At 38.7% G+C, this 18,323-nt stretch overlaps 2 protein-coding genes across 3 annotated transcripts; both read left to right on the forward strand.

Moving 5' to 3' along the window:
- The first annotated feature begins 89 nt into the window (after positions 1 to 89).
- Positions 90 to 11,985, forward strand: sgms2a (sphingomyelin synthase 2a). 2 transcript variants are annotated; one of them, XM_026171225.1, is made up of 6 exons: positions 90 to 469; positions 6,271 to 6,774; positions 7,423 to 7,540; positions 9,265 to 9,418; positions 10,425 to 10,591; positions 11,259 to 11,985. In XM_026171225.1, exons 2-6 carry the CDS (start codon positions 6,326 to 6,328, stop codon positions 11,442 to 11,444), a joined length of 1,074 nt encoding a protein of 357 aa, XP_026027010.1. In that variant the 5' UTR covers positions 90 to 469; positions 6,271 to 6,325; the 3' UTR covers positions 11,445 to 11,985. The 2 variants fall into 2 exon arrangements, with proteins under 2 accessions (XP_026027010.1, XP_026027011.1); XM_026171226.1 differs by having other exon boundaries at positions 391 to 465.
- Positions 11,986 to 13,115: 1,130 nt separating this feature from the next.
- On the forward strand, positions 13,116 to 17,037 carry cyp2u1 (cytochrome P450, family 2, subfamily U, polypeptide 1). Its single transcript, XM_026171227.1, has 5 exons — positions 13,116 to 13,656; positions 14,345 to 14,995; positions 15,487 to 15,648; positions 15,803 to 15,970; positions 16,052 to 17,037. Exons 1-5 carry the CDS (start codon positions 13,260 to 13,262, stop codon positions 16,249 to 16,251), a joined length of 1,578 nt encoding a protein of 525 aa, XP_026027012.1. The 5' UTR covers positions 13,116 to 13,259; the 3' UTR covers positions 16,252 to 17,037.
- Positions 17,038 to 18,323: the final 1,286 nt, after the last annotated feature.

Here is an 18,323-nt window from a genome sequence, read left to right on the forward strand (position 1 = left end):
AAACAATGTAAAAATAAATAAATAAAAGTAAATAGATGTTTTCGAGGAGTCATTTCAAATATTTATGTTTAAAAAAATAAAATAAAATCTGTAGGTTATTATTACCAACCTGGTCATGTGTGTAATTATACAAATAACAGCGCTGGCAACTGGAAAAAAAGAGGGGTTTGTAATTAAAAAGGTAAACTTAATAAAAATAGAACAGCTATTTGCAGTTGCAATCAGCTACAGGGTGGTGCGTACGCTGATTATAGGACTGCTGGTGTGATTTGAAGGGGATGCTGGGCAGGAAGCTGCTTACTGAGGCTGAATCAGTGTGAGAAATACGCGCAGCATCAGGGAGGAGCGCTCCCTCAAAAGCGAGCGGCTCTGTGGCGTAATGTAACAGACCAGACCGAGAGGAGCGGCGAGCAGACAGCAACGGGGATTTAAGGAACTGCAACTCCGGGAAGAGGCCCGAGCAAGGCAGGTATGATGCTATGAACTGTGCAACATGTGAATCTAAATACAGAGAGATCGCATTCTCATCGTTAGCCTATATGCTGGCTTAGATGTGTTTAAAAGGCTACAGTAATTGTGATGTTAACAAGCTATGTGGTGTTGGAATAAATGAATATTGCTTTAGTGATGACATTTAACTTTTCCCCCTTTTCTTGTTTACAGCTTTAGAAATGTACTGTAGGTATGACTCCTAGTAAACGTACGTGGACTGTCTCTGATGTTGTATATAGTATAGGTTTCATTTATTTGCATATATTAATGCAAAAAGTTATTTTCCGTAGATCGTTTTGCATGAGCTGGAAGGCTCCGCTTTTATATGACGATGAAACATCAGGTGACATAGGCTGCAGTGAAAAAACCAAGTCCACACAATGCAAATTAGGCGGCCTATTTTTGAAGTATACAAAGTAGTTTTGGCCTCCTTGCACCCTTGGCCTTGCTTTAATTCTATTTTTAATAATTCACTTCTCTGTTCCAAGTTGCATTAGCTTTGACTTGAAACGACAAGGCTTAATTACAGGACGTGTAATGACCTGTTGCCCCACCCAGTAGCCTTGTGTTTTAACCTAGTGTTTCAAACTGTGTGTGGGGCCACTGTGCTACACCCCAAAAGTAAACTTCAAAAACCAGCTGTGCCGCACACATCACATGTGACAGACTGCCACCCTCTTATATATATATGGGAAGCTTGGGAGACACCCAGTCCCAAACCTGACATTACTGCCAGAATCCACCCCAAATGTGGTCAGGCAAGCCAGAAAAGTACTCTGAGGCTATTTTTACATGTGCTCTGTGGAATAGGATGTGTTATACCAGAAGTAAAACAACAATGGCTTGTTCTGTTAGTAAGAAATTAATACTTACGTGTCTCGGTGAGCAAACTGAGATGTTAAACTAGTGCTGTTTAGTAGTTGTGAGATCTATTACAGGACAGAAATGTTTCAAACATTTGCTCTGTGATTAACATTATTGGGATACCATGTTTACTAGGAGTCAGGGAGAGAGATACAGCATAGTATCACAATATTTATCTTATTGGATAAAGTAAATACTGTCAAAGCTTAGCTTTAAGGACGTTATTTGCAGTTGACAAAAGGTGATAAATCGCAATATAGGTTATTGCTATGCTCCGCATATTGCAAAATTTAAAAACAAATGGCAGTAATAAGATATCATGAGTGAAGTATTGTAAATATTAAATACTGTAGCGCCGGGTCTCTGATGATTCGCACATCTATCATCTATAGATAGATATGTACATGTTGTTAATAACTAATAGTTTACAATAACATCGTTTATTCTAAAGAAGCTTTCTTACATTTTTACAAACTTTCATTTTCCCTTCATTTTGATTGTATTTCTCTTACTTCCCAACAACAGTCATCTTAAAGTTTTTTGTACTATAAAGTAAAATCCCTACATTCCCCTGTGAGTAAGCAGTCAGCAATGGTGGGGAGGAAGAACTCCTTTTTAGCAGAAGCAAACTCAGAGAGGTGCAGCAATCTGCTGTGACAGGCTGAGGGGGAAGAGAGAAAAAAGAGGAGAAGAAATGTTCAGCACATCATTGGAAGTCCCCCAGCAGTCTTACCCTGTAAGAGCACAACTAAGGGATGGTTCAGGGTCACCTGATCCAGACTAAACTATAAACTTTGTCAAGACTTTTTAAAGGCTAGTTTAAGAAGTAGAGAGGGTGTCTATCTACCCTATCTGAACCCATTTGACATTTACTTTACTTATTCTCTCTTACTTGATGTTACACATTTCAGCAACAGAGAACTCAGTTATTTTTACTTTATTATTTTTAGTTAAATTAATTTAGCTAATAAGAGTTTATGTCACACATTTTGTTACTTCACACATTATGAATTTGTATATTGACCGTTGCAAAGCGAGTTTGTTTGGGGGCACAGGTACTTCTGAGGCTGAAGAAGCCCAGTTACCCATTAATGCATCAATACTTACAATCAGATAAATATTAATATTAATAATTAACAATTTGGGACCATTTATCTGGAACAGCAAAGACTTGAGATATGAGAGTGAGTAAATACTTAAAGAGTATTTAAACATTAATTCCGTTTGCTCATAATATTTATCTGGTTTTATCTAGGCATGATGTTGAAGGCAGTATTTCTTTTACTTCCAGTATTGAATTTTTACTCTGAGTCTGTAGTATTTCTACTCTTTTTAAAGAGCAATGAATTATTGCTATTCCAGCTACCAGTACTAACTTATATTAATATTAATTATTGTTGCAGTGTCATTATTGTTGTTTTTGTTTCCATTATACATCAGCAAATACCTTGGGAGTTTCATCAATAAGGGAAACTGGTATAAAAATAAAAACAAATAAAATATGTAGAGTTTGCTGTAGATACCCCCGTGTGAATGATTAGCTTTTTTTCCCATCATTGCAAGCCTATCTGGACATTTCTTTTTTATCATAGATTACTACTACACACAGATTATTACAAAATCTCAACTATATGAGATACTTCTTTAACACATTTTTGTGTTCATGTCCCGAAACAGTAAAGCTAAAACTCCAGAAATGCTTTACTTCTGAACACAGAGAAGCGTTTTAGTAACTTCATAACATAAAGTTAACTCCCTGGTCTCGTCCCTTCCTACAAGGCAGGGCCGCCGCTTTCCTTTATTGAAGGCTAGCTACATGATGCACAGACAGAAATGATTGGACAACAAGGCAAGCATATTATTATGACGGGCCCAAAATGGAGTTGAAAGCCTGGTTCCCCTGGAGTAAAATACAGCCTTTGAGACAACTGAGTGACTTGTCTTGAAATAGCTTGGGTGAGTACTGGCGGCCAAGTTATCCATCATGGCTTGTGACCATGTGGAATAGTTTTTTGATGCCAGGTTTCCATCACCACCCATCCCATGAGTGTTCTGGTGCTCTGGCCAGTGGGAAAATACTGTCCTTGGCACACTGGGGAGGGAAGGGGACAGGAAAACGGGTCCGCTGACACCCGTGTGCAGTGTATATAGTGCAATCGTCTAGGAAACAGAAAACCACATAAAAACATGTGTCACAGATAACAGCCCCCCTTTCATTCTTATAACAAACAAACAAACAAATAACAACAACAACAGCATTTAATATGTGTTTACATTGTTGTTTATTGACACCTGAGACTGCTTTAAACTAGAATGAATGAATAGTTCCTTAGGGTTTGTGCTCAACCACACTGCCTCTAAATGATACAGTGAATCACGTCTTGCATTATACCAAACCAAAAGATACATAAAGCCTTGTCACTAACATTACGATGGTCTTATAATGTTTGCGTTGTCGTGTTGACCTTGTCCAGAGTCTACATTTTCATTTCATTTCATTTCATTTTCATTTTTCATTTATTTATTTATTTCACACTTGGTACAACAGATCAAACAAACCAACCACACTTTCTATCAACAAAGCACTACAACCATGTGTGAAAAGGAGCAGGAAGAAGAAAATATTCTTATTAAACCCTGCCCCCTATCTACAATCCAACTTATATTACAAGTGGGCACCAAAAATCAGGGAACAAACTAATATTAACATTTCTCTCCGGTCCTAACCCAAAACAAACAACAAATTTACAATCAGAATATACCACTCCACATAGTAACAAGGAGAAAAATAAAATTAAATAAATAAAACAAAAAATTATAAAGTTGCAGGTTATTTTTAGTGCAGTGTTTAGTGAATATTACCAGACAGGCTAAAGGCTAAAGGTAGAGCTCACTTTACTTAGAAAATAAATGCAAGAAAGAGAGGACAAGGGAGGTAATGACTGATTGGGGGAAATTATAGTACTACTGTGGATAATTAACTTTACATGTAAAGTTCAATATAGTTTACCCATCCGCAGGAGCGATGATCGAGTGTCCTTGACCTCTCAGCAACTTTTAATCATCATTAGTTTGTGCAGTACAACCAGCCAAAGACAATGAAACTTATAACTTCCTTTCTGTACTTCACACATTACAATATCATGTGAAGTGTGACAGATCGTGAGCCAGATGAGTCAGTGTCTTTGACATTCTGGCTTCAATCAGACGGTGAATTCATACATCGCGTGTCGCTAATGTGACTTGGTTATTTAAAAGTGAAAAATGCCGTTAAATGATTAAAAACACATTTAATGTTAATCCAGGACGATGACCACAGACTAAACTCGGTAGTTTGCATAACTGTGATGGACTCTGGACTCTTGTATTTGTGGACGCTGCTATCTTAGGTCCTGGGTAGCAGCCGAAATATTGTGAGGGAGAAAGAGACGGAACTGAAAGAATTCCAAGCTGAAATATATGGGATCATTTTTTAAGAACCAAAGATGGTGGAAAAATGTGACTTCCAGAGGGTGAAAGTTTTTTCAAGACATGCTGTTTTATGTTCCAGTTAACCACTGAAATGACAGTAAATTTAGCTGTAAGTGAATAACTGTGTTTAAACTTTCAATTTGGATGCTTTGTTTTAATAGAGCTTACTTCTAGCAGCACTTTAATCCTTTGAATGTAAGAAAATGATGTTCTTTACTGGGACTTGCCAAATTCCACATTTATGCTAGCTTTACACCAGCTAAGGGCTGGAAAGCAGCTGTGATAGGTCAGGTAACATCTGCTTTTATAGAGCAGCATCCAGTTGGCTAAATCCACAAAGAGAAGTAAAGTTTAGAATCACCAGTAGCAGGTGAGCTGACCAAAGCCTGTCCATGAAGATCACAAATCTACTGGAGCTCATAATACAGATTTTTATGTGACTTATTTGTGCTGCACAGCAACACCAGAATTTAGGGTCCCCCCAACCTCCAACTGTTAAATCCCACTATAACCCTTTATTATAAACCATTAAAGCCTGTTAGACTTTGTGTTCTTCAGACCTCCATCAGTTACATAACACAGACTGAATCCTGTGTGGGTTAGTCAGAGGGCATTCTGCTCTAATGCTTTCTCTCCAGCAGTAATGTTTTCCTCAAAATTGATCCGAGGAAACTGATACTTTGGGTAGGCCTCCTGTATCCAGCCACGCTCTATTTCTATCCCATGTTTTATCCTACTGATAGGTTTCTAAGTAAACATAACATCATGTATGTATCCCAGATGACTTTTATTGTGATGCATTTCAGGGCTGATTGCAATAACCTCCACGTCCATTAAAGGAGCTGTTACCTTTTGGATGTCAAAGGATGAAAATGATCAGTGCTGTAGTGTACTCTCACAGTCATTAAGTGAAAATAGCCCAACAACAAACACTTCACTAACTCTTCTCCAGTTTTGCAAACAACAAGGTAATGTTTGACCATACACTGACTGGAATGACCATAGCAGTTGCTCGCTGAGAAAAAAAAAATCTACAGCAGTGTAATGGAAAGACTTTAGAAGTACTAAAAAAAAAAGGATGATTGAATGTCCAAACAGAAAACTGCCTGAGTGCTTCTGGTGAATGTCCAATAAATGGAAAGTATAACTCGCAGCATTAACTCATACAACCACATTTGGCTTTGTGTCACAAACTCCAAAATAGCTTTTCAAGATTAAAATGGACGTTTTATCCAGTGGAATCCAAGACTTTGTGTCAATAAAACATTCATGTCTTCATTGATTACTCCTAAAATAAGGAAGAGCAAAAATAAACGTAAACCCGAGTGTTTTCCAGCTCTCGTTACTTGTTTGTACTTTTCTGTCTTGTACAAATGACAGTTGCACACGCTTTCCGAACCTAACCGCTTGTCAGTGTAATCCTTTTGTTTTCTCTCATCACAGCTATAAAGCCTCAGCCCAGAGCCACATTGTCTGTGCATGGACAGTGCAGGCACCCATGGCATCACAGGAGCTCGTGGATGCGAGAGACTCAGCCGCTGATAATACGAACCCAGGAATGGAGGGTGCCGCGGTGCCCAACGGCGTTAAAACATGCCCCGTCCATGCAGCGGGTGGAGAGGATACAAAGAGGAGCTTTCGGAAAGGCATAGGCAGGCATAATGATTACGTGAAGATCTCCCTGCCGGAGTCCAAGGTCAATCGTCTGCCTATGGAGTGGTGGAAGACAATAATCGCTTTCTTTTATGCTGGTTTTAATTTGGTCCTGACAACAGTTGTAATCACAGTGGTCCACGAGAGGGTTCCACCCAAAGAAAGCAGCCCGCCCCTCCCTGATAAGTTCTTTGACTATGTTGACAGAGTCAAGTGGGCATTTACAGTAACAGAGATCAATGGGATGGTGCTGCTGACCATTTGGTTGATACAGCTGTTCTTCTTTAGATACAAGTAAGAACCAACAGCATTAACTGTATGTTGTTTTCTTTTATTTGTTTTCTCTTTTCAATTTGTTCACGATTGCTGTGTATACTGTCTGTGACAACCAACCCTTGAAACTTGTCAGTGATCTGCGCGTCTGCATGTGTGATGAACTCAGGAAGTTCATCAGATTACTGAGCCTTCTGATCAAATCAAAATCATTTTCCGGCCGTTTCAACACTGGAGTTTCCTCTTGTATGGCTGTTCATTTAGAAAGCAGTCTTTGTGATTTAAAACTGAGTACAGGCTAAGTACCAGGCTATAATCATTTTAATCCAGCTGAAAAATGATGAATTTACATCATGTAGTCTTCTACATGAAATTACTTGTGGGAACTAAGACATAATTAAATTGACAGTGCAAGTAAAATCACAAGTTTTACCGTCACGGCTTAACCTCAGTTCAATTGGCTGAACAGGAGCTATCATATTTGATGCGTTGATTGATCATACGGAGTTAAATTGCCTCCAGTCATTAGCATTTTGTATACTTTGATAGATTTTTCATTTTTTATCAAAGAAGTTTACCTTTTCACAATTAATACCAGTGACTGTAAAAACTGTATGTATCAGGCAGACGCCATCATTTATACCTCTGTGTCACACTCTCTTCTTGTAGGTCAATAGCATGTAGACGGTTCTTCTTCCTCATTGGCACCCTGTATTTGTACCGCTGTGTCACTATGTATATTACCACCTTGCCTGTACCTGGCATGCACATGAGCTGCGCTCCGAAGGTAAGAAGCATGCAAGCATCAGAGTGTTACTCGTCATTTCTCGCCTGTGCACTCTGATGCACTCTGGGACTAGTTGTCTTGCACAGCCACTCTGGAAAAGCAGCTATAAAAAAAAGAAGTCATTTTAGGTTTTTATTGCCTTGAGACATCAACAATACTGAGGTGCATTAGTGTCTGAACAAAAACATCTGCTCCTGGCAGTTGTTTTGGTTGGATACTGCAAAAAGGTTTGCAGGTTAGACAATTTAGTAGTTGTTCTTTTCCTAAGAATTGGGAATGTTGTGGATTGAGGGTCAAAGCTGTCAGCTGTCTTTAGGAAGGGAAACATCCTGCATAATTTGAGCAGCAGGTCTAACAGAAAAATCTAATTTACATTTACATTTATTTAGGTGTGGTTGTTGGTACTTCCTGGCTTGTGTAGCCACTAGGTAACAAAAGCTCAACACTGCGATTAGCATCGTGGAGCACTTCTGTTGTGTTTTGTACGTGTTTTGGAGTTTTTACGTGCTTCGGAGTTTTTACGTGTTTTGGAGTTTTTACGTGTTTTGGAGTTCGTACGTGTTTTGGAGTTTGTATGTGCTTTGTCTCTAGGGGCCACCGTAAATATACTTCTATTTATTCACTCCACATAAAATGTAAAAAATATATCACATAATATAAAAACCAACTTTTTACATTTCAACTTTTAACTATTTACATTTTCAGCTTTTTTTGGAGAATTTATCCAATATTTTATCTATCAGAAAATATACACTCATTGTTAACTTTGTTGGGTACACCTAGCTAGGATCAGGTTGGACCCTGTTTTGCCTTTAGAACGGGCTTAGCTCTTCGAGGCACATATTCAACTGGAAACATTTCTCACAATTTTTCATCCACATGGACTAGATAACCTCACACAGATGCTGCAGATTTGTGAATCTTGTGTCCCACCACATCCCAAAGGTACTCTGCTGGATTGAGATCTGGTGACTGTGGAGCATGGTTGAGTGTAGTGAACTCACTATCACGTTCAAGAGATCAGTTTAAACGCCAAATTCTGAACTAACTGTCTGAGAAATTTAGACTTACAGACCAGGCAAGATTTTTCCAATCTTCCGTAGTCTCAGTTTCCTCTTGTTACGAACAGGATGATCTACAGCACTACGAGAACAATGGTCTTTAGTGCAGTAGCCAATGAAGTTGTAGCGCATTCGGAGATGCTCATTTGCAGTCTTTGGTTGTAGAAGGCGGTTATTTAAGTTGCTATTAGCTAGAAGCAGTCTGGTCATTCTTCTCTGACCCCTGGCATCAACAAGGCATTTTCAAAAAAATCCTATAGATAGTTGTGTGGAAAAGTTCCAGTGGGTCAGAAATTTCTAAAATACTCAGACCATGCCATTTGGTCCTATCAACCATATCATTTAATCACCTTTCTTCCCTATTCTGATGCTCAGTTTGAACTTCAGCAGGTTATCTTAATCATGTATACATGTCTAAATGCACTGGGTTGCCTCTATTTGATTAAAAGATTATACATGGGTGTTAATGAGGAATTTAACATGTGTACCTAACATAGTGAATGGTGAACATATATTAATACTAATAATAACTCTCTTTTTCTAGGTTCTCAAATGTGAAGATTAGCTTATTTTTCCATTTCACATTTATTCTGTAGTGAAAATAATTCCTCTGTCTCAATATTACCTCTGATCCTGTGTTTATCTCTCTCGTTACATCATCAGCTTCACGGAGACTCCCATGCGAAAATTCAACGAGTCCTGCGGCTGATTTCAGGTGGAGGGCTTTCCATTACAAACTCCCATCTCCTGTGTGGAGACTTTCTTTACAGTGGGCACACTGTGATGCTCACGCTCACCTATTTGTTCATTAAGGAGTGTAAGTACTCAAAGTAATGCTTGTTTGCTTCCGTGTGTGGGAGAATTTATGGGATTTCTCTATGAATAATACATGAACTACATTGGACTCATTCAGCTTTTATGAAATAGAGCGCTTTCTTAGCAGGAGCTAACAGGCTACATATAACTGACAGTTGCTGATTTGTTGCTTGCTTTAGTGTTTTATTAAAAAGTTTGACCACAAAAACAATCAGTATATGTTTTATTTTAAAGCCGTGTATTTCTGGATATGTACTGTATTGGTAACTAAAGGTTGATAAAAATGTGTTTGGCCAAAAAAAAAAAAGGGGGGGGGGGGGGAGTCAAATGTTTCAAAATAGCATGTGTCTTAGTTTTTACTGTTACTAAGATTTTACTTATGGAAGCAAAATAAATAAAGTCAGAATTTTAGCAGGACAATGAAGAAGCTGTTCTGAGATTAAAGTCACAAGAAAAAACTGCAACCATACTTTTCAGCACTTTGCAAGAGCAGATCAACATCATTACATTCAAAGACATTAGTGAGGAGGTGCAACAGTATACTAGATGTAAACAGTGGTATCTTGGCATTTGTCCATTGCAATTTGCTTCCTAATGAACAAAAAGCTACCATGTCATCCATCTCAGTATATTATTCTGAATAGTAATCTCTCTTCAGGCTCTGGATGTGTATGATAATATGGTGATTCCGGTATAAAGGCCCGTTATTTCATTCTACTGTAAGCAAAATATGCAACATGCTGTGTCTTTGTGGTGTGATGATGTTAATTCAGCCTTGCAAAATGAAGCAAAGATGTTCTTTGGTGGGAGGAAAACAAAAGCTTCTCCCAAGTTAATTGCTTTAAATTCACGGAATATGAGAGATCTTTTTAACCGAATACTATCCATCACCCTTGGCTCTCTAATGTTTTCCTACATTATCTTTGATAAGACTTCAGTAAATTGAAAAAACAACATTTTACAAATAAATACTGACAGCAATCTTGTCTTTCCTGCTTCCCCCGAAGACTCGCCGCGGTCCTTTTGGTGGTACCATCTCGTTTGCTGGCTCCTGAGTGCTGTGGGCGTGGTGTGCATCTTGGTGGCTCATGAGCACTACAGTGTGGATGTGGTCGTGGCATATTTTATCACCTCCCGTCTGTTCTGGTGGTACCACACCATGGCTAACTTACAGGTTTGATCAAAAGACACAGGACTCCTCAAGCATGGAGGACTGTTTTCCTAATGGCACTGGGTCCACTTTGTTGTGGGGGGCAGTGGGGAGCTATTAGTTATTACTGCTTTTGTTTATAGGAAATGATATATATTATTATATATGCTTACAATTCCTCAAGTATTTTTAAACTGTGCCAAAAGCATCTGGGTGTAATTCTATGTCATTGCACCATTACAATGATACATTACACCCTCTAATGGACAAATTTTAAGCACTGTTGATGGAATTGATTAATATGCTTGGCACACTGACCACAATTTATTGTTGTTGTTTGGCTCAAGCATTATGCTTTCTCCCTTCAGGTCCTTCATTATATATATATATATATATATATATATATATATATATATATATATATATATATATATATAAATTTTAAACTGGAAATTTCCAGTTACTTTTCTCAAAATTTTGAGTTAATAACCTGAAATTTCGAGTTAAGAAGTCGAAATGTTGAGAAAATAACTCAACATTTCGAGAAAGTAACTTGAAATTTCGAGTTATGGATCCTTTTTTTTTGTGGCGGAAACGGGCTTCATAGACATCAGACAATCTTCTGTCACAGACATTTGGGTGACATAATGATGTTACTCTAATGTGAACTTTTTTTCGGTCTTCTCTTCAGACCCTGAAGTGCTCACCCAATAACTACCTCACCAACACCTGGTGGAACCCACTCTTTAACTTCTTGGAGAGGAACGTCCAGACCGCAGTGCCGTGTTCATACAGTTGGCCCATAGCCTGGCCTCCTTCCTGCCTGAAGAATCCCTGTAAGAAGTACTCCATGGTACAGAGCACACGAGAGGAGTAATATGACCCGGATATGGCAGCAGTGTTGCTCGATAATCCACCGAGGTGGTATTCATTCATCAAAGTCTTGCCTACTGGGCAGAAACATTGATACCAAATGTGTAGATACGAGTATGTCTAAGAAGATAATCATACCATCTCTGTTTGTTGTCACTGTGATTTATTTATAAGTTCAAGTCCTGTAAGTTGGTTTTTTTTTTTCCGTAAATGATAAAGTTGATTTTGCTCCTGGTCAATTTCTTTTGATAAATGGACAGTTTTTATGATGCCTACTTGCAGTTTTGTTGCAGTATTTCATTTGGTATATGTACATTTTGTCAGGGTTTCTCTCATTGTGATATTAATGTGCTCAAGTCACAAGGTGCCTTAGTTTGTTAAATGTCTATAGGTGTACCAAAGCTGCCATTATCAGTCTAGGTATATTTGGGGTTTTTTTTCTCTATTATTATTAATTTTGTATTAATTTAAGTAGCATTGACTGTGTATCCCAGCTGTAGTCTTATCATTGTAACTTTGTATTAAAATGTACCCTTACCAAAGCATAAGAGTGTTGCTTTTATTTCACTGAACACTTCATCAGAGGAGATTGTTTAAAAACTCCAGGTTAACAGAAAATACTTCCTCTGGGCACATGGTAATTAAATCAAATCCACATTAAAAACAAAAACTCTCTTGTTTTTGCAAACATGAAAAATTTGAAATTCAACTTTCTGACTGATGAAAAATTAAAAAGAAATAAAATTTTTACTGTCAGACAAAGGCTGCTACGGAGCCCCGCAGGGGACATGGGAGAGAAAAAAATTAGGGAGAAAAAAAAATTAAGACAGACTTTTAGCCGCATTCTTCGGAGGCCGCCAGCTCGAAGCCGACCGGGAGGTCGAGGCACGATGTGCCGGGAAAGCGGTGTTCCTCCCGGCTGTAGTAGGTCTCGACCTCCCGTTAGCTTCAAGCTAGTGGGTGTCAGATCTCCAAAAACATCGGAGCACTTTTGCAAATATGTGTTGTCTTGTAAACCGAGCAGGTATCTGACGTTTACACAACTACATTCACGCCTCAAAATATCTTAAAAGTGTATTTTGTGACCCAGAAAGAGTAATATTACAACTAAGTAGCTGCCGCCATTGTTGGAGTTTTGCGAGATCTCGCAAAAGTCCGTCTTAATTTTTTTTTTTCTCCCTAATTTTTTTTTCTCCCATGTCCCCTGCGGGGCTCCGTAGGCTGCTAATACTTAAGTACATGTTGTGTTTTTATTAAAAAAAATTTTTTTTTAAATAAATTTGAATTACAAGAATTACTTTTTTTACTTTTCATGATGAGGTAGTGTGTGTAGAATCTTGAGGTGGAAAATGAATTGAACTCACTATGGCATATGGCTGAAATATGAGACTATCTGGAGCTACTTTCTAGATGCCTTGCATATAAGTGTTGACAGCGCAGCTCTTTGTATACATTTGATTTACTTGCCAAAAAAGTGAAAAAGTATTTTTTTCTTTTTTTTTTCAAGTAAAATAAAATGAAAAATAAAGCCTCAAAATGGATAAAACCGAGAATTGTGCCACTGCCAAACCTGGAAGACAGAATTAATGGCTCTAAAGGCCAATGACCGCTGGCCGCCAATCAAAATAGGAGGAAGCACTGTCAGCCAATAGGAAGCCAGTAGCGGTACCACGTTGTTCTTGGCCTGCCACAACAACACAGGAAGAGCGTGAGCGTCTGTCTGTAAAACAAATAAATAGCAGCTTCGTGGTGTCCGAGTGCTCAGTCCTGGACATGTATTATCAACTAACAGCTTTGAGTTAATTTGAACGCTGACGTCATGATTTCGCTCTCAGGCCTGAACGACTCCTTGCTGTTAAACGCAAACGTTGCGGCTTTAATAATAATCGCGTTGGCGCTGGTTGCTCTTTATCAAAAACAGCGGAATTTAAGATATAAAAACATTCCGCCAGGTCCGAAGCCATGGCCAGTGGTCGGAAACTTCGGCGGCTTTCTCGTACCCTCTGGTATCCTCAGGAAACGGATCATAAACCCCACTGACGGTCTGGCAGAATTGGCTAAAGTTTATGGTAACATATACAGCCTTTTTGTAGGGAGTCAACTTATCGTGGTGCTCAATGGCTATGAAGCGGTCAGGGATGCCCTCTCAAACCATCCGGAGGTGTTCTCCGACAGGCCAGACATCCCTACCGTCACTATCCTGACTAAACGCAAAGGTAAGCAAGTTCTTGTATTAAATTAAGCAACTGTTATTGTAGGTTATCGGTTGAATAAGGCTATAACCGTGTAATAATAACCCATAAAAAAATCTAGTAATCGGATAAGCGTTAGAATAGAGAGGTTTCACTGCCTTTGGTTAGTGTAATAAAAGTTTTTGTTTTTTGTTTGTTTTTCTTGACAGCTGGTACAGTGTTGGAAAGCCTCACTGTCACATTCATATGTGTATGTAAACTTCTGAGCACAACTGTAATGTCTCCCCCTCAGTGTTATTACATTATGCCTAACAAAAAGTAATTACACACTGTGAGATTGAGTGCTAGTTGCTTTATTCATAAAATTATAGAATATAGCTGATCAGTTGTCTTCAAATTGAAGTTTCTCTTTAACCTTTAGGATTCACTGGAAGTATATTGCATTTACTGCAAATCTACAATTAATATGCATGAATGCACATTTGAACTTGATAAGCCTGTAACTTAAACAGGCTCTATTTACCACATTAAATTCTCCAAGCGGGATTGAGGGTCAGTCTAAACAGTAGATTTGATAGTCTCCTCCATAACTTACGAGATGTAAGTTTTTAGGTATTCTACAATTTTAAGAGTCTAGTTAAGTAGCCAAAATAACAATGACATACACGCTGACATAAGCTGTCCTTTTTTTCCTGGTATAACTGAACTTCAGGGATCGTCTTTGCACCTTACGGGTCAGTATGGCGAAAGCAGCGCAAGTTCTGCCACACCACACTCCGCAGCTTTGGTCTGGGGAAGCTAAGTCTAGAGCCTTGCATTAAGGAAGGCCTTGCTACAATCAAAACAGAGCTGCTGCGGCTGAATGAGGAGTGTGGTGGCGCTGGTGTGGACCCGAGTCCACTAATTGGCAACGCTGTGTCAAACGTCATCTGCACACTGATCCTGGGTCAGCGCTTCCACCACGAGGATCGCGAGTTCCGCACCATGCTGGACCTGATGGCGCGAGGACTGGAGATCTGCATGAACAGCCCAGCAGTCCTCATCAACGTTTTCCCGCTGCTCTACTGGTTGCCTTTTGGAGTTTTCAGAGAGTTGCGTCAGGTGGAAAGAGACATCACCGTGTTTCTTAAGAGGATTATTACAAAGCACCGCGCAACACTAGATGCCGACAATCCAAGGGATCTCACAGACATGTACTTGATGGAGATGCTGGCCCAGCAAGATGCTAGAGAGGAGGACAGCAGCTTCACAGAGGATTATCTCTTTTATATCATAGGAGACCTCTTCATTGCTGGCACTGACACCACCACCAATTCGGTTTTGTGGACTCTGCTTTATATGGTCATATACCCTGATATCCAAGGTAAAAATGGCAGCAATCAGTAAAGTCCATCCTTTGCAAAGTGCATGTGTTTGTGAAATCAAATCATTTCATTTGGACTCCACAGCAGTTTTGGGAAAATCACATTTAGTGTCAGAAATACCACTTTAAGTGTGATTTCACTGATTTGAAACAAGTGGATTTTGATAAATGACAGTGGCAACATATGTAAGTATTGTGACTCAATTTTAGGTTGCCAAACAAACTTTTATGTGGGGGGAATTGGGAATCTTCTGCGGGAACCCACGTCTGGGACGCTTTTTGGTTTCAATACATGAACATGTCTGGCCTCCTTGTGTATTTAACCACTTCTCCAATTGTTGCACGTGCACATAGATTGGCACATGAAAATATGCATTTACTGCTGCATTTTACTTCAAGTTCAAGTTCTAATAAGACCGTTTTTTTTCCTGGTTTGATGTGATGTGGACTTCATCCTTAATCCTCCCTTTCTCCTGCTGTGTTGATTCAAGACAAGGTCCATGCAGAGATTGATGAAGTAGTGGGCAAAGATCGGGTGCCGTCTCTGACTGATAAGGGAAGTTTGCCTTTTACTGAAGCCACCATTATGGAAGTGCAGAGAATGACTGTGGCAGTTCCCCTGGCTATTCCTCACATGGCCTCACAAACAACAGGTAAACAGTAACTGTGACCCTTAATCTCCACATAACCTTCATACAGATCTGCACATAACTGTTCAAGCACCCTGGATCCACCCTAGCAGATGCCTGTTGCCAAATTTGTCTAATTCCCAAGCTCTAAACAAAGTGTTCTTCTTTTCTTTTTCAGAGTTTAGAGGCTACACTATTCCTAAAGGGACTGTCATTTTGCCCAACCTGTGGTCTGTCCATAGAGATCCCACTGTGTGGGATGATGCAGACAGTTTTAACCCAGAACGCTTCTTGGACAATGAGGGAAAGCTGCTCAGGAAAGAGTGCTTCATACCATTTGGGATTGGTATGCCTTCTTACTTATATGATCCATATGAGTGAAACATAAACACTGATCCATAAATTTGATTTCACTGTTGTGTCTCAGGTCGCAGGGTATGCATGGGTGAACAGCTGGCAAAGATGGAGCTGTTTCTGACGGTCACCAGCTTACTGCAGGCCTTCAAATTCAGGCTCCCAGAGGGAAAGCGTCCACCTCCCCTGCACGGACGGTTCGGACTGACACTAGCACCTTGCCCATTCACTGTGTGCGTGACTGCTCGCAACAGTGAAACTGACGTCCTGTAACAAGGAAACTCTGATGAAGGACTTCACAAAAAGTTGAAAATATTTTGATCTTATTCTCCTGGAGAGATCTAAATATATAGGAAGTTTATAGACACATTTTTTTATTAAAGAAGGGTGCTCCTGTTTGACTGAAATCCCAGATAATTTATTTTTTCATTACCATCTGGATTATGTGGATGATTTAAGCTGTTGCTGAGTGAACAGAAATTTGAAAAGTAATAACTGATATTGAGACTGCAGTACTAAGTGATGGCTTATCTCATGTAAAAAAAATATTTAAATAAGGTCAGTGTTGCGAGATGACTCTAATTTTAAAAGTCATAAGATAATAACTGTATTAATATTTATCCTTTTATTGCATGATTTGCTTTGCATCATAGAAATTAGCAAGCATAAAGCAATGTGCAAAAGTCTTGAGCCACCCCCCATTTCATTATATTTTGGTAGGGAAATGAATGCAAAGATTTAATTAGAGGTGTAAAAAGAAAGTACATGGAACAGCTGTTTATATGTAAAAATGTAATATGTACAATTCTAGCATCCTTGAAAGTCAATAATTGACAGGACCACATTTATTCTTCAACACAGTCTGAACTCTTAGGCAGCTTTCTTGTTATTTCTTTAAGTAGTCTTCACCAGTCTTCTCCAGGCTCCTTGAACGACATCCAGAGCTCTTCTTTGGATGTTTTTGCCTTTTGTTCCATTCTCTGTAAAGTTGTACATCTCTTTTGACAACCTCATATTGGTGATGGTTTGAACTAATTATTTCAAATTTGTTACCACTGATTTTCGGTCCAGTTCTTGTGTGATTTGGCATACGTGAGCCTATTTCCTTTGTTTCTATTTCATAAGAATGGCTTCTCGACAACCAGCTTTCCACTGACAACATTTCTGATGAAACTATGGCAAACAGTGGATGAAATATGATGTGCCGCATCCATCTCTCCTGTGTCAGGTCTTAGCTGCATTTGTTTCCTGTTTCTTAAAAACATGACTTTCAGATACTATTCATCAGATGTTTTTAGACCTGCTGCTTTATTTGTTTGTTTGTCCTCAGCGTGTTCATTTTCCTTATTTATTTATTTTTAAGAATACACTGCACGCCATGCTACGATATGTCAAGTTTTAAGCTAATGGCTCTTTGGGAATCACCTTAGTGATGGAAAATACTATTTCTAATGTCTGTCAAACTCTTTTACCTTTTCCATTTTTCATAGATTCAGCTAAAGAAATGGGAAAAAAATATGTATTGTTACTAACAGTGCCTAAACTTAGGAGAGAACCAATTTAAAATGTATTTTTAATAAGTCGTCTATTACATGTAGCTATAACACTGGTTTGTTGAATAAGTTAGATGCTGTTTTTTTTTTTTTTTTTTATCATTTAATGATACATAGGTGAGTGTTAGGTGGCTTAACAAAAATAGAAAAACACACACACATTCCACTGAAAAAGGTCGGGTATAAGGACTGTTTGTACGACAACCACAAACTCTGGACTCAGGAAAACACAATGTGAGAGTTCATTACATATTAAATTGCTAGCTGGTGCCTTCTTCTTCGTTTGCATAAATTGAGAAATTTAACCCATAAACTGATAAACAACATGTAGAAATTAAGAATGAATGATATAGACCGAGATCGTTTCTAATGTAATCAAACCCAGAAGATGGCAGTAGTACAACTCCACGATTGCAAGCGGAACCGGCTGTGATCACGTGACCGCCAGCACTTCCGCTTGCCGCACATCTCTTTGGAAGGATGCGTTAACACAGTCGCCATATTAGTCAGGGACAATTGCTATTACTGATTAACACAATATAATTTTCAATATTTGTTTTCTGACATAGCTTTAATTAAAATACACAATTTATTTTTATGGCATAATGCAGCTTTAAACTGAGGCACGTTTCCACCAAGAAAACATCCCTATTTTTTTTTTATCTTGAATTAATATAGTTGAAATTTAAGTCAAAAGTTTAAAATTTTACTAAATTTTCGATTTACAAAGTTCCTTGGAATTACAGGGTCTCTAGCTAGTTGAATAGGATACCTAATTCGAAATTTTGAGTC

Source organism: Astatotilapia calliptera, chromosome 6 (assembly GCF_900246225.1).
Source record: "Astatotilapia calliptera chromosome 6, fAstCal1.2, whole genome shotgun sequence".
NCBI lineage: Eukaryota > Metazoa > Chordata > Actinopteri > Cichliformes > Cichlidae > Astatotilapia > Astatotilapia calliptera.